The sequence below is a fragment of the Chiloscyllium punctatum genome, chromosome 11 (assembly GCF_047496795.1).
Source record: "Chiloscyllium punctatum isolate Juve2018m chromosome 11, sChiPun1.3, whole genome shotgun sequence".
NCBI classification, from domain to species: domain Eukaryota; kingdom Metazoa; phylum Chordata; class Chondrichthyes; order Orectolobiformes; family Hemiscylliidae; genus Chiloscyllium; species Chiloscyllium punctatum.
In genome coordinates, this window is record NC_092749.1 from 92,953,453 (window position 1) to 92,977,168 (window position 23,716).

General features: G+C 41.1%; 1 protein-coding gene across 3 annotated transcripts in view; it reads right to left on the reverse strand.

The window, feature by feature from the left end:
- Nucleotides 1–2,425: 2,425 nt before the first annotated feature.
- The window catches only part of galm (galactose mutarotase), a 69,485-nt gene continuing 48,194 nt past the window's right edge, over nucleotides 2,426–23,716 (reverse strand). The window contains exons 5-8 of one of the 3 annotated variants that reach the window (XR_011961912.1): nucleotides 8,892–9,033; nucleotides 7,236–7,390; nucleotides 3,457–3,631; nucleotides 2,426–2,964 (exon numbers count right to left, since the gene is read on the reverse strand). Coding sequence is in view for 1 of the 3 variants with exons in the window: in XM_072581286.1 (XP_072437387.1) it covers nucleotides 2,887–2,964; nucleotides 3,457–3,631; nucleotides 8,892–9,033 (395 nt within the window). In the remaining 2 variants the exon portion in view is untranslated. Of the gene's footprint in view, nucleotides 2,965–3,456; nucleotides 3,632–6,746; nucleotides 6,893–7,235; nucleotides 7,391–8,891; nucleotides 9,034–23,716 lie in introns of those variants that run through there. The other 2 variants (XR_011961913.1, XM_072581286.1) reach the window with 2 other exon arrangements.

Consider the following 23,716-nt stretch of genomic DNA (forward strand, 5'->3'; position numbering starts at 1 on the left):
CGAGGTGGCGCCAATGCAGTCATCAATGCAGCGGAGGAAGAGGTGGGGAGTGGTGCTGGTGTAATTACAGAAGATGGACTGTTCTGCGTAGCCAACAAAGAGACAGGCATAGCTGGGGCCCATACAGGTGCCCATGGCGACCCCTTTGGTCTGGAGGAAGTGGGAGGATTCGAAGGAGAAATTGTTAAAGGGTGAGGACCAGTTCGGCCAAACGAACACAGAGCAGCATTCATTTAATAAAATCAAGTAGTGATAGCAATGCCAATGCAGAAAAACTACAACAATTTATGAAGTAAAACGGTGGTGTGCTGCCAGCGAGACTGGACTTTGTGCAACCAGCATTTGAATCCAGGGTGCTAATACAAGCAGAGAGGCATTATGACCAGATTAAGCAAAAGTGCCTAGCCATTGTTTTTGCTTTGTGCACATTTTCACCAATACCTAACTGGGAGAGAGAGAGAAAGTGACAATCAAGTCCAACCATAAGACACTTTAAAGCAAGCCGCTACCTGCTCCAAAAATATTACTGATTATAGAGCTACTACTTGGATGTGACACACAAAAGTGTTATGGACCAGACCAAACCCCCTCAAAATATATTAAACAGATAGTCTAGACTCTAATGTTTTCTTGTTTTAAAAAAGTAAGTGTAAGGCTTTGTGTTCCAGATGCAATTCTATTAGTCAAACTACCATGCTTGAGACAAAATACACTGTACTTGAAGTAGCAACTCGCCATGCACTGGAAGTCATTAACTTGCCAAGACATTGAATCTAATTGTAAAGTTCTTTGTTCAAATCAAGCAAATTATCCAAGACGCACACCTCTGAGGGGTGTAAAAAGTCAAGGTGAAGAGCTGGCCCGAGAGCATCAAGGACAAACCTGTTGCTGTAGCAGCATATTAGGCAGACAGAAATAAATTGAAAGGTCAGAGTGGCATACCGTGCAAAGGAAATATAGCCATTATCCTGAAGGAGTTGAGAGGAGAAATGCAAAAGTGTGTCCATGACAGCCTCAGGAATTAAGTCAAGTCTGAGAAAGGCATGACATGAAAAATGAAGGCATTGAAATTGGAGACCACATCAGCCAGTGAAGTACTTGTAATGGGGACCACGCTAAGCAAACTAGACAACTGAGGGCACATGACATCCCAGACAGACCATGGATGAACAGGTGGTTTCATCCTAGTTTTTGGCTTATGGGTACACTTAGCTTTTAAAGAAACACACCTCTTAAAACAAAACAGGACTAGAGCACAAAATTCCAGAATGACACCAGTGAGGGAGTGCTGCAATGTTTGTGGTACCATCTTTAAACCCTGTCTGCTCCTCTCAGGAGAAAAACTCATGGCACTCTTTCCAAAATGAGATACCAATATCTTTATCAACAAAATACTGATCATTATCATCTTATATTTGCTTTAAGAACTGTCGGAGTTTGCTGTCTGCAAATTGTCTCCCCATGCACTGCAACAGGACCACAATTCAAAAGAAAACTAAGTGATTGTAAAGCAGTCTGAGACATCTTTCAGTCGTAAAAAAATCTCCTGTCACTGCATTGGAACAGGATATAAATGCCAAGGATTTCATTCCTGTGCACCCACTGTTGCTACTTCCCTGTGCTGCCCTACTTACAACTACCCTACTTTCCACATCATTCTCCCATTCACTTCAGTCACTGCTCACTGTCCTATTCTCTTCACTCACTGCTCAGCTTGCCACTTGGCTTGACAGCAGGGCAGCGAGAAGAGCAAAAAGGTGGACGTTAGCAGGACAGTGAGTGAGCTGGGAAATATGGCAGTAAGGGATTGGGAAGAGGGCCAGCAATTGATCTTTCGTACATGCTGTGGCATCACAGATGCTGTTTCAGTGGCAGTAAACAGCCCCATATAAATTCAATTCTTTCTCTTGTGTCTGTTGTGGCTCTTCGAAAGTGCATTTCTTCCCCAAGAATAGCTGCCTCATTACTCAACTTTCTCTGTCCTTTCTTCATAAGAATCACTAGTGTCTTTGATTGTACAAAACAAATGTAAAGTCACATCACTAATGAACTAGAGTCATGTTATCTGGAATGTATTGCTTGAAATGACTGCAGCCAAAAGATTAAAATTTATTCTGACTTAATTTTGGCATGTGACATTTTCCTCATTAGTGAATGTGCTGTCAGCTAGACATTCAGGATAGTGATCACAAAGAACAGCAAAATGAAAATAAAAGTGAGTTCTTCAGCAATAGATGTGATGTGGAAATACTCTTATGTCACTGGTCATAAATTCCAAGCATTTTATCTTTGAAGCAGCAGTTATCACATTTATAAAGATATTTTTTCCAAAGTTGCTTGTTTTTAACAACAAGGAAACCAGCAACAAGATGCACGGTCATTAAAAAAATCTTAAAATCGATTCTTTTAAATAAAATCACGTCACTTTCCAATTCAAACAAGTTTTATTTTTATTAGAAGTCCTAAGTTACAGATGTTAAGATTCATTTTACTCACTTACATGTAGTTTGGTTCTATGGGAAATGCAGATCTTTGAGCATTATTTTATTATGGACAAATTGACAATTGCTAGGGGTTTGGCTAGTATTAAATATCCAATTTTCTAAGTGTTTCTGCCTTCCCAAATAGATTGGATCTGAACTGGTATATAATTTAAGACCTCTCTGATTTTTAGGAAATACTCTTAGATAAATGCTCATTCTTGGTATGCATTGCTCAACATATGGGCACAATGAGTAAATACTGCACACAATTTAATTTTCCTCCCAAACAGTTAGTATTAATGTTTTACCCCATCACCAGTGATTTTTAAAAAAATATTAAAAGTAAAGCAAGTGTTTTGATTAAAGTATGACAACGGAAATTCAACTACCTACATTACAGCTGTTAAAGTACAGAGAACTTAAACCATGTTGTATGGTCATATTCCTCGCCGGGTCTCAACAACGCATCTGGGAAGTTTGCCTGCAAAATAAAACATTTGAATGCATCAAATTAAAATGTAATGCAACTATCAGAAACAGTAAGCAACAGTTTACTCTCCTGACCAGCTTTCCAGTGCTTTCAGCACCCCAGTACACTTAAATTCATCAAATGCTCTGCAACTTGCATCAAATTTTATCTGGTAATGTTCTCATGAAGCCCCTTAGGAGGTTTTACCACATCAAAAGGTGCTAGGAGTGCAAAATGTTTTTCTAACAATTTGCAACTTGTCCTAATTTGACACATCATCTGTTTTTTCTTCATCTTAGCAGCAGCAAGGTTGCAGTTGCAGGAAACATTGTGTTATGCTTTTCTTTCAAGTTAGAAGTAAAGGTTTAACTTAAACGGTTTTCATAATCCATATGTCAATCTTGGGCACATTAACAGAAATTTTGTTCAACTAGAATTCTTATATTATTTCTAAATTAATGCACATTAAAATGTGAACAGGTTCCTTTCCCCTCTCCTTCAAACCTTGTTAACAGCATCAGGCCAATTCTGAGTTTCCAAACAAAAAGCTGAATGCTTAGGGTACACAGCCCCTCCTTTGCCCTTCAGATTCCCATCCAGAAAATTGGCAGTGTAGAACTGAACTCCAGGTTGCGTGGTCTCGATCTCCAGTAACCTGCCACTTGGCTGGTGGTAAACCCTGTAAATAAGAACAATAGGTCTTCACTGGCCATCCTTCTTTCAGCCTAATTCCACTGGTGGCTGAAGAAGCAAAATGCTATTAAGTTGCTCTAATCTGCCAACAGCAACTGAGACCTGAACACAGTCGATCCGTGGGCGATACTGAAATCGTCATGTCGGATTCGAAATATTAATTCCATGCTGCCAGACCTGCTAAGCTTCTCCAGCATTCTCTATCATTGTTTCAGATTTCCAGTATCTGCAGTATTTTGCTTTTATTTTAAATTGAATCCCTACAGTTTGGAGGCAGGCCATTTGAGTCATAGGTGAGCCAGAGCTGTTCAGCACAGAAACAGACCCTTCGGTCCAACTCATCCACGCTGACCAGATATCCTAAAATTAATCTAATCCCAGTTGCCAGCACTCGGTACATATTCCTCCAAACCCTTCCTATTCAGATACAATTACAACACTTAAAAGGCCTCAGGATGGGTAACAGCCACCATCACTACCTCTGGCAGTTCATTCCATACACTCACCACCCTCTGTGAAAACGTTGCCCTTAGGTGTCTCTTAAATCTTTCCGTCTCACCATAAACCTATGCCCTCTAGTTCTGGAACTCCCCACCCCAGAGAAAAGACCTTGTTGTATTCACCCTATCCATGCCCCTCATGATTCTATCAGGTCGCCCCTCAGCCTCAGACGCTCCAGGGAAAAACAGCCCAGCCTGTTCAGCCTCTCCCTATAGCTCAAATCCTCCAAACCTGGCAGCGTCCCTGCAAATCTTTTCTGAACCCTTTCAAGTTTTCACAACATCCTTCCTAGAGAACAGAGACCAGAATTGCATACAATATTATAAAAATGGCCTAACCAATATCCTGCTCTGCTGCAACATGACCTCCCAACTCCAATACTCAATGCTCTGACTAATAAAGGCAAGCATACCAAACACCACCTTCCCTATTGTGTCTACCTGCGACTTCACTTTCAAGGAGCTATGAATCTGCACTCAGAGGTCTCTTTGTTTAGCAACACTCCCCAGGATTTTATCATTAAGTGTACAAGTCCTGCCCTGATTTCCATTTCCAAAATGCAGCACCTCACATTTATCGAAACTAAACTCCATCTGTCACTTCAGCCCATTGGCCCATCTGATCAAGATCCCATTGTAATCGGAGGTAACCTCCTTCACTGTCCACTATACCTCCAGTTTTGGTGTCATCTGCAAAATTACGAACCATACCACCTATGTTCTTACCCAAATCATTTATGTAAATGACAAAAAGCAGTGGACCCAGCACCAATCCTTGTAGCACACTACTGGTCACAGGCCTCCAGTCTGAAAAGCAACCTTCCACCACCAACCTCTGTTCTCTACTTTCCAGACAGTTCTGTATCCAAATAGCTAGTTTTCCCTGTATGCCATGTGATCTAACCTTGCTAACCAGTCTACTATGAGGAACCTTGTACAATGACCAACTGGTCTATATAGATTACATCCACCATCCTGCCCTCAATCATCTATGTTGCTTCTTCAAAAACCCCAATCAAGAAATGAAACATGGATTTCCCATGCCGCATCCCTCCGGATTCTCTCCAACAATTTGCCCACCACCGATATCAGGCTCACTGCTCTGTAGTTCCCTGACTTTTCCTTACCACCTTTAAGTAGTGGCCATGTTGCCAACCTCCATTCTTCCACCACCTCATCTGTGACTATCGATGATATGAATATCTCAACAAGGGGTCCAGCAATCACTTCCCTAGCTTCCCAGAATTCTAGGTTACATCTGATCAGGTTCTGGATACTTATCCACCTTTATCCATTTTCAGACATTCAGTACCTCCTCCTCTGTAATATGGTGACATTTTTCAAAATGTCACCATCTGCTTCCCCACATTCTATATCTTCCATGTCCATGTCCACAGTAAACACTGATGCAAAATACTCATTTAGTATCTCCCCAATCCCCTGTGGTTCCACACATAGGCTGCCTTGCTGATCTTTGAGGGGCCCTATTCTCTCCACACCCTCTGCTGAAGAAAGGTTCTTACCCAAAACGTCAATTCTCCTGCTCCTTGGATGCTGCCTGAACTGCTATGCGATTCTAGCACCCCAGCCTCGAAGTGGACCCTATTCTCTCTCTAGTTACCCATTTGTCTTTAATGTATTTATGAAATCCCTTTGGATTCTCCATCACCCTATCTGTCAAAGCTATCTCATGTCCCCTTTTTGCCTTCCTGATCTCCCCCTTAAGTACACTTCTACTGCCGTTATACTCCAAGGATTCACTTGATCTCTGCTATCTATACCTGACATATGCTTCCTTGTTTTTCCTTGACCAAAAACTTCAATTTCTCTATCGTCATCCCACATTCCCTCCACACCAACCCACTAAAGAGCATTCCACATAGACCCATCCTCCTACTCTATCCCTATAATTCTCATGGTTAGTCCACCTAGCCTGCACATTCCTGGACACTATAGGTAAATTAGCATGGCCAATCCACCTAACCTGCACATCTTTGAGATTGTGGGAGGAAACTGGAGCACCCAGAGCAAACTCATGCAGAGATGGGGAGAATGTGCAAACTCCACACAGACAATTGCCCGTTAGAATTGAACTCTGGATCCCTGACACGGTGAGGCTGCAGTGCCACCAATGAACCACCGTGCTGTGTCACATGGATGCTATTTGCTCTGTTCAGCATCTCTCAAGATGAAAATGGAAGTCATCAACTTGTGAATGGAGACTACATTCCTTCATTTAGCTGCAGCTCACAACCACACAATTCTGCTTTTAAAATCCTATTGTACACCTTAACTACACAACTTATCTTGTTGGTTGATCTTATTTCACAAACCTCCTGGGGTCAAGTCCCTCCAGAGACTTGAGCACAGAATCGAGGCTGATGCTTGGTGACAATACTGACAGTGTGCCACATTACCACAAATGTTGTTTTCCAGAATGGACATTAAATAAGAGATGCCGCTTCCCCTCTCAGATGGGAACAACTCACTTTCACCAACATAAAACATCAAGTTTTACAGAATATTTTGACACTGAGCCAAAGGAAAGCAAGTGTCAGAATGTGTGTGAACAAATGCTTAAAATATACTACTTCAACCAACCTGAGTCTAAGAGAAAGATAAAGATTGAGTTTTATGGAGCACATTCTGTGACTGCACGGGTAAGAGTTGAACAAGGCAAGGTTAGTCCCTTTCATTTAGCCAACAGAGGCATTCAAGGAGAATGGTGAGCTCAAATGCGGCAAAGGCTGAAGAAAGAAGAATGAAAAGGAACACAGGATCAGACGTAGGCCATTCAGCCCATCAAGCCTGCCTATCATTCAATACCATCATGACTGTTCATTTACTTTAATACCTATTCCCACACTATACCAGTGTATCTTTATATCGTAGATAGATTTCTAAATACCAATCTCTAAACATACACAATGACAGAGCTTCCACCACCCTCAAGGATACAGAATTCCAAAGATTGATAATCCTGTGAGTAAAGTAAAATTCTACTCATCTTGGTCCTAAGTGGCTTCCCCCTTATTTTGAATTAGCCCTTGGTTATAGATTCCCCAATAAAAGGTTAAAAAAAAAGCTTACCTGCGTCTATCCTTTTAAGCATTTTGTAGGTTTCAGTGAAAGCATCTCTTACTCCTTGAAACTCTAGAGAATCTAGTCTCAGTTTACCCAATCTCTCTTCTAGGACAGTCCATGAATGAACCTTTACTGCACTTCTATATGGCTGTAATATATTTCTGAAAGGGGACCATATTGCACATTAAGTACTCCAGGTATGAGCTATCAAACATATATACAATTGAAACAAGACTTTGCTACTCCTGCTTACTTAAATCTTCTTGCAAAAAGTCCATCATACCCTTAGCCTTCCTTATTACCCACTGCATGTTAACCTTGTGTCTTAGTGGCAAGGATACCTAGGTTCCTTTGTACATCTACCATTTCTAACTTCTGCAAAAATATTCTGCACATCTATTCCTCTGACCAAAGTAGTTAGCCTCACATTTTTCCACAGTACATTCCATCTGCCAGGTTCTTGCCCACTTAGTAAGTCTGTCTAAATCTTCCTTAAACCACTCTGTATTGTCCTCACAGCACACAAACCCACTCGGGAATAGTACTCCATGGTAACATTCACATAGAATGTCATTTGTGATTTTGATCAAATTTGTTTCATCATTGATGTAGGGACAGAAACCTGATTGAAGAGGTTCAGTGACAGGATTGTGGGAAAAATTGGCACAGATTAGGGAGGCAGCAACACATTCTTCAAGGTCCTTGAGGAGAAAAGGGTGGATGGAAATGGGACAGTAATTTTCCAAGGAGGAGAAGGTGAAGACTAGTATTTATTGAGGGCAAGGTGATGACGACAGATTTGAAAGGAAGGGACTCGTGTCCGGAAATAGTAGACCATTAATGATATCAGCTAACAACAGCATCTCTAAAATAGATTATTTCTTAATTCTCACCCAAAGTATTGTGGAATCATACAACATTCAGAAAACTGCCATATTACGTATTTCAACAGTGATTACATTTCAGAAATACTTCATTGGTGCTTAAGATAGTGAAAGACACCATGTCAATGGAAGTTTTTCTCTTTAAATAATCATCCCCAAAATTGCTACCGCTAAATCCCAGCAGTTGAGTTTGGAATAAAAACACAGAACATACCATAGACTTGGGAAAAGGTAGACTTTGGGGTGGCACAGTGGCTCAGTGGCTAGCACTATTGCCTCACAGCACCAAGGGATCTGGATTCCATTCTCGGGCGACTGTGTGGAGTTTGTACATTCTCCCAGTGTCTGCACGGGTTTCTCCCAGGTGCTCCTGTTTCTTCCCACAATCCAAGGAAGTGAATCTTAGGTGAATCAGCCATGCTAAATTCCACATAGTGTCAGGGATGCATAGGTTAGGTGCATTAGTCAGGGGAAATGGGTCTGGGTGTGATACTCTTCGGAGGGAGTGTGTGGACTTGTTGGGCCGAAGGGCCTGTTGTTTCCACACTGTAGGGATTCTATGATTTAAGTGCAGTAATATGAACACCTGGGGTTTTGGTTGAATTAATCGTTTCAGTGTGGCTGTTTTATTTTAAAATAAAATAATTTCTGAAAAAAATTATGCAAACTTATTTTTACAAATGAAGAAAATCACAAGTATAGCTAGCATCACAAAACACACACAATTATGCAAATAAGGCAAACCTAAGTTCAAGAGTCCTTTTCTCAGGTTGGTTACCTTGCACAAGGAGATGGTTGTTTTGAGGAATTTAAACAGAAGTTGTGGTCAAAGCCTCCAGGTAACTTATTTGCAATATGGTCTCCAAGAACTACCGGGTTCCTCAAGTCAAAGCTTGTGTTCTCCACCGCAGCAATCTCTCCTTCATAAATGAGAAATACTGAATGAAGCACAGGATATTAAAAAAAAGTCTGTTTGTCTTTTGTTAATAAGGAATAAAAGTACTGATAGTCTTCATAACCTTCAAAGTCTTCATGTGTTAGCTGTGATGTGTTGGTTACCTTCCACCTCCGAATCAGAAGATTGTGATTTCAAGGCCCCCACCAGACATTTGAGCAAAACATCAGTACAGAGACATCGCTGCACCTTCAGAGATGGCAGCTTTCAAATGAGATGTCAAACTGTGATCCTGTTGACCCTCTCAAGTGGATAGGAGATATCCCAGGACATGATTAAGGAGGAGCGTTCTCCATGCTGTCCTGGCTGATAATTATCCCTAAAAGCAGATTATCTACTCAACAGCATGCTTATGGGAGCTTGCTGTGCATAACCTGCTTGCTTCAATTCTTACATTGAAACGAAAACAAAAATTGCACTTCATGACTGTAAAGCACATTGGGAAATCCTGAGGTTGTGAAATGTACTACATAAATGCAAGTCAGTCGTGTGTTGTAAGAATGTCATAACGTTTACTTCCTCTGAAGGCTCTCTGCATAACTCTTCCTCATGTCCACCACAAGGTGGGTTTACTTACTGTACAACTTTAGTTTTACATCAAAGTTGGAGAGACTAGAAAAAAAACAGGTTAGTTCTAGTTTAAAGAGGAGATTATAAGGGGTGTTCAAAATAATGAAGGAATACTACAGACAAAAGCAGCTGTTTTCAAACACAAGTGAGTCAGTAACCAGATATTGCTGATCTACTGACAAAAAAAAGAGTTACTGGGAGACAAAGAGGATTGTTTTACATGCGGCCAATTATTAAGTCTAGAATGTATTGCCTGAAAGAGTGGAGGAGGCAGAATCCATAGCTACTCAAAATATTTAAAAATGAAATTGCAGGGCTATAGGGAAACAATAGGAGCGTTTACCTAAAAGAGCTGATGCAGTAAAATTAATGGCTCCCTACACATTGTATGATTCTAGATTGTATTGTAAGTCTAGACTATTTAAAACTGAAATCAGAACCAGCTTCAAGAACCAATTGAAATGAGTCTCCATGTGCTAGCAGTTACTGCCTTTATTTCAGATACAACTATGTCAAAAAGCTGTAAAACAGATTTAGTTTTTTTTGGCTTTGACCTTTTATCGGCACTTAAATGCTGATGAGATACATCAGTTCCTAAATATCACCTAACATAAAGGAAACAGGATTTGCCCTCAAAACAGGAAGTTGCATCATTCATCAACTGTTTATTAGATAAAATCAACACTGGTTTAATGATGCAGTATAAAAATTCACCTCTGGAAGGCAATTAGAACAAATGAGAAAATAGATGGTGATTTTTTTTTAAAAAATCAAGAAAAAGAGGCACACACAAAAAGAACATACACTAAGAAAAAAAATAAAGCTTTGTCGGTGCAGTTACCTTAGCATGAAAATAGAGAATGGTGAAAAAATAATAAGTTTATTCCCTCCTGATAAACAACCGGCAACACAGGATGCGTACCCTTAATCTGTTCCTTTGAATGTATCTTCTGACAAATAGTTTACCTGATCGAATAGGAGATAACTTGGCAAATTGGGTATAATTTGTCTCTGCTTTGACTCAATAGTTTGCACATTCACCCTGGCTGTGGTTACCTGTCTCAATCCAGAGATGGGAGCTCATTGAGGCTGACATTTCATGCTAAGGAAGGTGCTGCCCCTGTTTCCTCTCACAAATGGATATAAAAGCCCCCAATGCGCTATTTTGAACAGTCTGCCATTATGGCAAATCTCTGAAGCAACATCGTTGGAACAGATTATTTAGTTCTGCATCACATCACTATTTGTTGAATCTAGCTTTGTACAAATTAGCGGTCATGGTTCCCACATTACAACAGTCACTGACAACTTAAAGCGACAGTACATTGGGGGTCATCCTGAAGGATTTAAAGGCACTATATAAATTCAAGGTTTTAAACACTACCAATTGTAACCACGATCATGTTTACCATCTTTAAAGGCTAGGTGTATATCCTGGAATCAGCACAAACAGATTGACTAGTTATTTGTCTTTTTGCCTTGCTGTTATTACTGATATACTAATTACCACAATAATTAATGGTAATTGATTCACAGTGAACCATTTTAAAAAACAGCCAAGAGGATGTGACCAATACTTTGCAAAGTACAAGAAATTTCTTCATCACATTTGTGCCTGCAAGCGGAGAATTCAAATCTGACAATACAGATTGGAGCATAGAATCTGCAATAATAATTTGAAGCATTACAATGCTGCATTCTCAGAGCTGCAGCCTTTTGACAAACATCAAACCTATCTGCTCTCAATTAACGCTGAGAAAGAGAAGGGAGCTGTTCTGGTCTGCTGGACAAAATAAGTCTCTCAAACAGTATCACCAAACAGAGATTATTGGATCATTATCACACAGGTGTCTGTGGGATCGTACTGTGCGCGAACTGGCTGTTATATTACAATGAGAATCTTGGAATTTACCTGGAAAATCGTTTGATTACAGAGATCTTGAGGACCGTTGAGAAAGAGATATGTCAAAGCTATTCATCTTGCATTCATGTCAGACACAAGAATACTTAATATCAAACGGAACAACAATTTATACTGCCTGTGAAAACAATGAGTACAGGGACTTTGAGTGAAGCATTGCCATGGACAATGCAGCAGGGAACAAATATCCCAACCATTCAAATTCATAGTCAAGTAGATTCTGATTGGTTAAGGTGTTGCCGTGGGAACTGTTGCCCCATGTACTTTTGATGAATATAAAAGATAAAAGACCTTATTCTACTTTCTTTCTGTTTACTGATGACAAGTTTTTACACAATATATACAACTCCCAATAAGCACTGGTGAACCACATTGCAAATCTAATTTATAATCTTACACTGGCTGTTACTGCAATTCCTAGCATACTTGGGACTCTTCAGTACGTGCTGTCCTAAACAGACTCCTGGACATTACGGGCAGAATCCTGTAATTTTGGGGAGAGACCTGTACTGCCACTTCCAGGGGTGCCTCACTGAATCTAATGTGAAATAGGATTGGCAAAGCCAGTGGTAAGCCTTCACTTGGAACAAAGATCTCAGGGAGGGGAGTGTGTAAACATCCCATCCAGGAAATACTGCCAACCAATCTTACATGCTGCAGCACCTCATACAGATGACCGTAACTAGTGCTGAAAGAATATTCAAGAATGCAGAAGATATTGGAGCAAGTAAATGATTTTTGAGTAGAGGGGAGGTTTATGGGGATTGGGGTTTATGGGCAAGGGCCAGTGATAGGAATCACAGGCCAGGAAATGGGAGCTAAGGTTGAGTGTGGGCACCCAGTGGACACTTCCCCCTGCTGTGTCCAATCCCTTGATCAGGCATTGACCACATCTGATCAAGGGACCACAATGATCTCCCCAGCTCCCAAACCACACAACCCCAGCTGACAAACTGTCTGTACAAGTTGATCTGTTGGATACACCACACAGTAACAGACCTGCTTGCGGCTGGGTTAAACTGAGGATTAGTGAGCTAAGGCCCTAAAGTCTCCCCATAATTGGCCACTTGGCTTCAAATGGCAACAAATGGTCCTTTTTGTCCTGATCCTAATTCCAGTCAAAGCAAGAGGTGGTAGAAGTTTGGTTAATCCAGGATGGGACCATTCGCCACAGCAGATTCGTCGCCAACAATTAGCCACTGCCCTTTGACCACCGAGGACGCTTAGCCACCGTCCATTGGCCACTGAAGATGATTTGCCACCGCAAATAAGTTTAAAATGTTAGAGGACAAGCATATCTAAAATTGGCATTATATTGGTTAAGGTAGTGTTTGCATTGTTTCAGTAACAACTTATTTTCGTTACAGGAGAGTTTTTTTTAAGCTTGTATTTCTTTTCCCATTTACCCTCAAGTCTTCAAAACGGAAACAGAAATTAGTAAACGTAGAAATAAGAAGTTTTACCACGATGGTTTTATACATGTTTTTGATAAACTGTCCAAGAGTGATTCAAGTATTAAGTTTTGGTGATGTGAACATTCTTATTGTGTTCTTATAGTGTTCTTATTAACGAATGTGTAGCTGATGTCCCTCAGTCAGTCCTAACATCTTTACCGACGACAAGCAACATGAAGAAAATAATTCAACCAGAAAGAAATGATAGGAGACGCAGACAATAGAATACAACAATTGTTCTTGAATACTGTGAAAGAGATTGTTTGGAATATCTTAGAGGAATAGCGCATAACTATCAGAGTAAGTAAAAATTTCACTGTTTAATATTAATGTGAGATTTTACTGCCATTATAAAGATTTTAAAAATATATTTCCTTTTTCTGGTTAAGGTTTGTAACTCTTATATACAAACCAATAAAATGATATTTATTTTACTTTTTTTTTAAAAATCAATATGTAGTGTGTAGTATGTAGTTGTATAAATAACAGGGACTGAGAAGTATGAAAGAACAGGTGGGAGGGAAAACAATCAGTACATATATATATATATTTCTGGTGGTGAATAGTCTCCAGAGGTCAAACGACCCCAGTGGAGAAACGCTGGTGGAGAACTGGCAGTGGCTAATCATCAGCGGCAAATCGTCACCAACCCGGTTAATCACCACCTCCAGGAATGGATAATTCTGCCATAAAGTTTGAGTTTTGCCATCAAGGGGCTGATTGAGTACAGTCAGTGTCTACCTGTTCTGAGCAGCTGAAGAGACAACTTGAGTGCAATATATATTGTTGTTCCCCTTGAACTTTGTGAATTTCTTGTTTACTTTTTATATGGAAGGACTACTTTGAAAAAGGCTTCCTTCCTTTAGTTTCTAATATTTCCCTTCACTAAACGTTTACTGATCTCCTCACTGAAGTGTTCCAACCCAGGTAATACCCTACTGAATCTCTACTGCATCCTCTCTCGTGCAATTACATCCTTCCTACAGATGGTGACCAGAACTGCATGTACTACTCCAGTCATGGCCTATCTAAAATTATAGAGAGCTCCATCATAACCTCTTTGCTCTTATATTCAGTGCCTCAACCAATAAAGACAGGCATCCCACATACCTTGACCACCTTGTCTACCTGTCCTGCTGCCTTCAAAGATCTATGGGCATTGTTGATGCTGTTATTTTTATTGTTCTGTATTTTTGATTGTGGATTGAAATGGGAAAAGCATAGTTTTAAAACTAAGGATTTAGGAAGGAATCACTGCACTTTTAAACAGCAAGCTGTAAGTCATGCTTATGCTGCTGCCTTGTCCAAGCAGTGGGGAAGGACTGTTTGCAGAAGCACTGGCACTGGAGGGTGTATTTTAAGTGAGATTCAGCCAGCGACAGATTGCTAATTAGTTTATGGAACGGTGAAGAATTGTGGATGACAAAGGCCATTAGACTAACAACTACTCGACTGGAACAATACAGGCAGAAGCCTATGGACCTCTAGAAGGGAAGGTGGAGTGTCTGTGCAGCTTAAAAAAGAACATTAAGTTTGAGGAAAGCCACTTTTATTCTCTCACCAATTGCTGCAAGCTATTGTTTTTAAACAAAGAGCTAAGAGACTTTGCAGTTAACTCCTGCAAAGGGGTGAAAAGGTCTAGAGAGGTTGAAGAGCAGCAAGCCCTGACAAAGAAAATTTCAACGAAACCTGTGGGCTACAGGCTATTAAACTGCTTTCCCAGGATTTTCCCTCCATTTTTAATAGTACTGTTTTTTAATCTGTCTATACATGTGCACTAGAGTAGCATTTTAACCGGGAGAGTTATTGAGGAATTTTGTATACTTTGATAAGTACTCCGGGAACAGCAAGGCTTGATTTCCAGTGCACTACCTCAGTGAGGTATAACAAAATGCACACTAAGGTCTCTGTGATACAATTCCTATGGTGCATTAATTTTTTCCTACATACATTCACGTTCATCATACATAATCCCCCAAAAGTGCAACATCTTATACTTGAGAGTTAAATTTCATTTGCCACTGTTCAGCCCATCTAATAAGCCTGTCAATGTCATTCTGTGGTCGAAGGCTTTCGTCTTTGCTATTTACCACATCATTAATTTTTGTTAAAAATCACAACACCAGCTTATAGTCCAACAGGTTCATTTGGAAGCACTACTTCTTCATCAGGTGGTTGTCACCTCCAAATCATGACTAATTTTTGTGTAATTTATTAAATTTATTCATCATAAATGCTGCAATCATGTAAAGATCATTAATGTACACAACAAACTGCAAGGGAGCCAGCACCGAGCACTGTCATATGCTGCTGGACACAGGCTTCCGGTCACAAAAATAGCCATTAAACATCACCTTCTGCTTCCTGCCATTAAGCCAGTTTTAGATCCAATTTGACAAACTGCCCTGGTCCCTAATGGCCTCTTAGCTTCTTAACCAGTCAGCCATTCAAATCATTATCTAAAGCATTACTGAAGTCCATGCGGGCTACATCAACTCCATTAACCCTCATCTCCACCTCAAAAATATTCAAATTTGATACCTATGATCTCCTCCTGATAAGTCCATGATGAAAACATTAATTCTGTCTGAACTTTTTCCACTAGTTTCCTGACCTAGTCAGACTCACTTGACTGTATTTTCCTGGTTTATCCCTCTCACCCTCCTTGAATAATTAAGCCACATTAGCTGCCCTCAGTCCTTTGAGCACCACATCTGTATCTGGAGAGGATCTGAAAAGTCTTCCACACCAACATGGGATATATCCCATCTGAACCTGATGATTTATCTACTTTTAAGCCTGATAAACTAGCATTTAGTGGGTAGGGACATGAATGGTTTTAAGTATATCACAGACCCCTCTGATTTCTATACTTACACGATCCTTCTCTACAGATGCACAGCACTCAACTGAAACCTCACTTAAGTCTGCTGACTCCACACGATGATGGTCAAATTGGTCCCTCACGGGCCTACTGTTTCCCTGATTATTCTCTTGCCCCTAGTATATTTTGGACTTTAACTAAACAGTATTTTTCATTACACTCGTCCCTTAAAGTTGTCAAAACTGTGTGGCTGTGTATGATGTCCGGATGCTGGATGACCTCTAAATTTGCCTAACAGGCCCACTGTTCCGTATGTGTGCCTGAATGGTGAAAAACAAAGTGATAAGAAATAATGCAGTGAAGCCCAAACTCATTCTCAGCCACATTTCATTTAATTGTGCGCCTCAGTTCCAAATGTCACATGACGTACTGGAAAAGCACATTCTTGCACATTCCTCCCACAGAATGAATCATCTATATACACTTTAGTTTTTAGTAATTCACTACAATAATTTTACACATCACTAGTTAAAAAGCTAGGCATCTAAAAAGAATTTCACTGATTATAACAAGGTTTTCTTTTTAAGATCAATGGCAATAGTGAAATACTAAACATCGAAGAACATAGATCATGACAGCTCAGAACAGGCCCTTCAGCCCTCAATGTTGCAGTGACCTGTGAAACCAATTTAAAGTCCCCCTAACCTGTGCTATTCCATTAGCATCCATATCAAACTTTAAAACTGGTGAGTCTACTCAAAGTTTGAGAGAAGATTTGTAGCTCAGGTGCTTGTTGTGGTTCTGTTCGCCAAGCTGGGAATTTGTGTTGCAGAACTTTCGTCCCCTGTCTAGGTGACATCCTCAGTGCTTGGGAGCCTCCTGTGAAGCGCTTCTGTGATCTTTCCTCCGGCATTTATAGTCTACTACTGTTGCAGACAGGGTGTCCCATACCCTTACTACTCTGAGTAAAGAACCTACCTCTGACATCTGTCCTATATATCACCCCTCAATTTAAAGCTATGTCCCCTCGTGCTAGCCATCACCATCCAAGGAAAAAGGCTCTCACTGTCCAACCTATCTAATCCTCTGATTCATCTTGTATGCCTCTATTAATTCACCTCTCAACCTTCTTTCTAACGAAAACAGCCTCAAATCCCTCAGCCTTTCCTCAAAGTCTCCATACCAGGCAACATCCTGGTAAATCTCCTCTGCACCCTTTCTAATACTTTCACATCTTTCTATAATGTGGTGACCAGAACTGTATGCAATACTCCAAGTGTGGTCGCACCAGAGTCCTGTACAGCTGAAACATGACCTCATGGCTCTGAAATGCAATCCCTCCATCAATAAAAGCTAACACATCGTATGCGTTCTTGTTGGGGAAAAGTTAACATTTGCCTGGAAGCCATTTTCCTGATTCGGCTGAGAGTTCCATTTTGTTCCCCCAGCCAGAACTTGATGGCTATGCATTCCTTACTATGAGTTAGTGTGAAAGGTTGTCCTTATCTTCCCTCTTAAGATAGTGTCGCCTCCCTCTGCTAAATGATCAACGCAGACTGTAGAACCAGTCAAGCTGATATAGACTTTCCAATTAGTCCCCCTTCCTCCTCTAGTTATTGCCTCTTCACGGTCATTCAGCCAATTAAGGATATCTCTGCTTAGTATTAGCAATCTGTGTAGCTAGAACAGATGGTGAAACAAGTTGATCTGTCCACTTGTGGAATGCATAACAGTGCTTTAGTTTTGACCTTAATGACTAACCTCTAATTTAATACCAACTTGTAAGCATGCCAGACTGTGCAATTAACAAGCAGCTCCTAGCTGTTTTCTCTATATATTCCTGTAGTTCCCTGATGTACTTTGGAATAACACTGAGCCACAGTTAGGACAGTGAATTCTCCATGATATATCATGTAATAAACTAATCAGTTTGCAAAGTCCAAGTCTGAGAGTTTTCTTCAACAGTTCTTACAACCCTCTCAGCCTGGGTGGCACCTTTCAAGGATATATGTACCTGGACACAGATCTCTCTGCTCATCTACACTACCAAGAATCTTACCATTCACCCAGTACTCTTTATTTTCGATGTTCCTTCCAAAGTGAATATTCTCAATTTTCCACATTAAATATCATCTGCTACTTCTCAGCCCAGCTCTGCAGCATCCTTCCACACTGTCCAAAACTCCTCCAACCTTACTGTAATCTGCAAGTTTACTAACCCATCCTTCTACGCCCTCATCCAGGTCATTTACAAAAATGGCAAACAGCAGTGACCCCAAAACAGATCCTTGCAGAACACCACTAGTAACTGAATTCCAGGATGAACATTTCCCATCAACCACCACCCTCGGTCTTCTTTCAGCTAGCCAATTTCACCCTCAATCCCATGCCTCCATATTTTCTGCAAGCCTACCATGGGAAATCTTATCAAATGCTTTACTGAAATCCATGTACACCGCATCAACCACTACCTTCATCCACCTTTTTGGTCACCTTCTTAAGAACTCACTAAGGTTTGTGAGGCACGACCTACCCTTCACAAAATCATGTTGACTATCCCTAATCAAATTATTCCTCTCAAGGTTATTATAAATCCTCTCTTATAATCCTTTCCAACACTTTACCCACAACCAAAGTAAGGCTCACTGGTCTATAATTAACAGGGTTGTCTCTACTTCCCTTCTTGAACAAGGGGACAACATTTGTTATCCTCCAGTCTTCTGGCACTATTCCTGTAGACAATGACGACAAAGATCAAAGTCAAAGATTCTGCAATCTCCTTCCTAGTTTCCCAGAGAATCCTAGGAGTAATTGCATCTGGCCCAGGGGACTTGGCTATTTTCAATCTCCAGAACTTCCTGCTCCTGTCCTTGACTGGCCCTAATCTTACTCTAGTTATTATTTTATTTCTGACCTTCCTATAGAAAGCTTTAGGATTTTCTTTGATCCTATATCAAGTCCTTGATCCAATGACTTCTCATGTCCCCTCTAGGCTCTTAGCTCTCTTTTAGGCCCTTCCTGGCTAACTTGTGACTCTCAAGCACCCTAAATGAGCCTTCACGTCTCATCTTTACATAAGCCTTCTTCCTCTTGCCAAAAGAGGTACCTTCCTTCGTAAACCACAGCTCCCTTGCTTGATCACTTCCTCCCTGCCTGACTAGTACATACTTAAAGACCTGCAGTAGTTGGTCCTTGAATAAGCTTCACATTTCAATTGTGCCCATCCCTGCAGTTTCCTTCCCAATCCTATGCATCCTAAATCTTGCCTAATCGCATCATAATTGCCTTTCCCCTAGCTATGACTCGTGCCCTGTGGTATCGGCCATCACTAAAGTAAACGTAACCAAATTATGGTCACTATCACTAAAGTGCTCATCTACCTCCAAACCTAACACCTGGCCTCGTTCATTACCCAGTACCAAATCCAATGTGGCCTTGCCTCTTGTTGACCTATCAACATACTGTGTCAGGAAACCCTCCTGTACACACTGGACAAAAACTGACCTATCTAAAAGTACTTGAACTATAGAGTTTCCAGTCAATGTTTGGAAAGTTGAAGTTCCCCATTACAACAACCTTCTTAGTTTCGCTCCTATCCCAAATCCTCTTTGCAATCCTTTCCTCTACATCTCTGGAACTTTTCGGAGGCCTATTGAGAACTCCCAATAGGGTGACTTCTCCTTTCCTGTTTCTAACCTCAGCCCATAGTACCTCATTAGACGAGTCCTCAACAAATGTCCTTTCTACCACCATAATACTATATTTAACCAACAATGCCAGATCTCCCCTTTTACCACCTTCCCTGTTCTTACTGAAACATCCAAACCCCGGAACCTGCAACCACCATTCCTATCCCTGCTCTATCCATGTGCCTGAAATGGCCACAACATTGAAGTCCCAGGTACCAAACCATGCTGCAGGTATATCCACTTTATTCCAGATGTCTCTGGGATTGAAGTATGCATACTTGAAAACCACTTTCCTGCCTGCCGGTGCACTCGTGACCTTGAAACCTTATTTATGACTTCACTACTCAACGTCCTGTAAACTGAAGCAACAATTGTCTCATTCCTGATGAAGGGCTTATGCCAAAAATGACAATTCTCCTGCTCCTTGGATGCTGCCTGACCTGCTGTGTTTTTCCAGCACCACACTCGACTCTGATCTCCAGTATCTGCAGTCCTCACTTCCTCCTAAAATTCAGGTTCTCACCCCCCTGCTGAATTAGTTTAAACCCTCCCGAACAGCATTAGCAGATTACACCCCCCGAGATATTGATACCCCTCTGGTCCAGGTGCAGACCATCCCATTTGTAGAGGTCCCACCTACCCCAGAACAAGCCCCAATTATCCAGGTATCCAAATCTCTCCCTCCTACAACATTCCTGTAGCCACGTGTTCAACTGCTCACTCTCCCTATTCCTTGCCTTGCTAGCACGTGGCACAGGTAACAAACTAGAGATAACAACTCTTTGTTCTAATTCTAAGCTTCCACCCTAGCTCCCTAAATCTCTACCTTACATCCCTATCCCTTTTCCTACCTATGTTGTTGGTACCCATGTGGCAATTGAAACCATTCCCTGTGCTCATCTCATAGCCCTATATCTTCCTTTGTTAGATTTACTTTTCTCATAAAAGCCACTTCACAACTTCAAATACCCCTGTGCCCTAATCATCCTTTGCACAAATAAATCATTCCTAACTTCTCTCCTCATTCTTCCTATGACATCTATACCCCAGAACATTAAGCAGTCAGTCCTGTATATCACTGAGCCACATCTCTACAATAGCTTTGATGTCCCATACCCATGTTCCCAACCATGCCCTCAGTTCATATTTGTCAAGATAAAGTGCACTTACTTCAATACAAGTTATTAGTTTTACCTCGTTCTCTGCCAAGCTCTTGTCTGCCTTGATGAATAGACTTGTTCCCCTTATTTACCATACCAGCATCAGTCTTTTCTCACTATCACTTTGGTTCCCACCACTGCATCTGCATCTCCCCCCCCAACCACCCCCACTTTAGTTTAAAGCCTCTCAAGTAGCACAAGCAAATCTCCCAGCAAAAATATTGGTCCTCTTCCAATTCAGGTGGAACACGTCCTCCTTATATAGCTCATTTCTACCCCTGAAGAAATCCCAATGATCCAATAATGTGAATCCTTGTCCCCTGCACCAGCTCCTCAGCCACGTATTAATCTGCTCTCTCCTCATATGCCTATTCTCACTAGCACATGGCACTGGTAGGAGACATATTATCTGCACATCCACAAATGTCATTTACTGTATCCATTGCTCCCAATGAGGTCTCCTTTACATTGGGAAGACTGGATACCTTCTTGCAGAGCGCTTCAGGGAACTTCTCTGGGACACCCGCACCAATCAACCCCACCGCTCTGTGGCCGAACATTTCAACTTCCCCTCCCACTCTGCCAAGGACATGCAGGTCCTGGGCCTCCTCCACCGCCACTCCCTCACCACCTCAATCTTCCACCTCGGCACACTTCAACCCCAGGGCATCAATGTGGACTTCACCAGTTTCCTAATTTCCCCCCCCCCCCACCTTGCCACCCCATTCCAACCTGCCAGCTCAGCACCATCCTCATGACCCGTCTTACCTGCCAATCTTCCTTCCCACCTGTCTGCTCCACCCTCTTCTCCGACCTATCACTTCATCCCCATCTCCATCCACCTATTGCACTCTTAGCTACCTTATCCCCAGCCCCAACCCCTCCCATTTATCTCTCCACCCTGGAGGCTCCCTGCCTCATTCCTGATGAAGGGGTTTTGCCCAAAACGTCATTACCCTGCTCCTTGGATGGCCTGGCCTGCTCTGCTCTTCCAGCACCACTTTAATCTTGACTCTGATCTCCAGCATCTGCAGTCCTCATTTTTGCTAGATATTACTACCATCAAGGACCCACTTTTTAAAACCTTCTGCCTCGTTTCCTATATTGTCTCTGCAGAACCGCATCCTTTTCCTTACCTATGTTGTTGTCAACAGCCTGCACAACCTGCTCCTGCTGGTCACACTCCCCTTTGAGAATATTCTTCACTCACTTCAAGACATCCTTGACCCTGACAACAGGGAGTCAACATGCTATTCTGATGTCTCACTGATGGCCTCAGAAACATCTGTCCATACCTCAGGCTAGAGGACTTTCTATTACAGTTGATCGCTTGGAATCTGAAATTCCTCATGACAGTAAAGCCAATCACTATTAGAAACCTGGCTGTCAGTTTACACTCCAGAGATGCCACCCCTACTACAGGATCAGGTGGACCAAATAGTCTACTCCGATTCCTATTTCTTATGGTCTTAAATCACTCCTTAACGTGCATCGAATACAATTTATATCATTCATTATAATTTAATTCTTGGAGGCCAGGCATCATACTGGTAAATCTACACTGCACTACCTCCACAGCCAACATTTCCTTCTATAGACAAGATGTCCAAGAGTGCACACACTACTCCTGGTGTGATTTAACTGTGGTTTTCTTATTGCTGAAGCTTGACTTTTACCTCCTTGTATTTTAGTCCTCTAAATATAAAAGCCATCTTTGCATTAGTCTTCATGATTATTTCAAAGCCTGTTCAGTTAGGTATTTGAACCCTACTCCTCCCACCTACTAACATGCTCTGAAACAGATTTGAATCAAAACATTTTCTAGATTTCCACTATTTAAAAAAATATCATCTTTTTATTTAGTTTGAAATGTTGCTGACCTTATGTTTGCCTATACTGAAATACATTTGCCATAGATTTACTCATTCATTCAAATGATGAAAGTCTCATCAAAAGTTTTTTTGTATTAATTCATGGAAAAAGGAACATCACTGGCAGTTTGTTGCTCATCCTCAATTGTCCTTAAGGTGGAAATGAGCTGCATCCTTGAACTGCTACAGTGCACATGTTGCACATACACCCAAAGTCCTGATACGGAGGAACTTCCAGGATTTTATGCTTCTGGCAATACTGATTACAACTCTGGACATTTTCGTGTCATTGGCAAATGTGGCTTTCAATTTCATCATCTAAGTCATCTAAACACCAAATAGTTCAGACCCAAGAACAGATCCTCCCAAGCCACCGTTGTGTGCGCTCTTAAATAAACGACCTGCCCATTATCCTTGTGGTATGTCTTCTGCTGCTCAATGTTATGAGGATGTCAAAATGTACTGTACCTTTAAGAAAGTTGAAAGCTAACAAGGACTTAGAGAAGCACAGAGTGCTAGAGAATTTACAATGTAACTTTTGATTCAGAACAGCTAGCTCTGACTGGGCTGCCTGGAGACAAAAACAAATTCAAATTTGGCTAATCAGTTTACATTATACCCCAAAATACCAACCTCCAATCAAGTTTGAACTTAGTATATTGACAATATTAAAAACTAATGAAACAATCGATGCTTTGGGGTATAAGTCTGGTAAAAATTGAGCAGTTGGGAGGAGAACTGTCAAGCCACCAACATCTGCAGACTGCCGGGAGAACAGCTCTCTTAAAAGGTACTGTTGTCTATCGATGACCTGTGAAACAGAAATCCTTAAAAAGAAGAAAATCTACTGAGGAAAATACAAAGGGATGATTCAATAGCTGCCAGGTTTTGGAATTTGAATTTTTGGTAAATCTTGCTCAGGGGTTTTATCGGACTAGTATTATAGAAGGGAAAGTAAAAGGTTAGGAGGAGTTGTAAATAGTTGTTAGCTAATTATTCTGTTTTACTTTAAGCAATAAAATTGTTTTTTTTCCCTTAAATACTTCTTGGCCTCTTGAATTTTCACAGAATACAATCTTTTCTGTGTTGCTGGTTTATGTTAGCAGAGGGGTTTATCAGTGTCATAACATCAACAAAGTCCTAATCAGGTCAATAATAG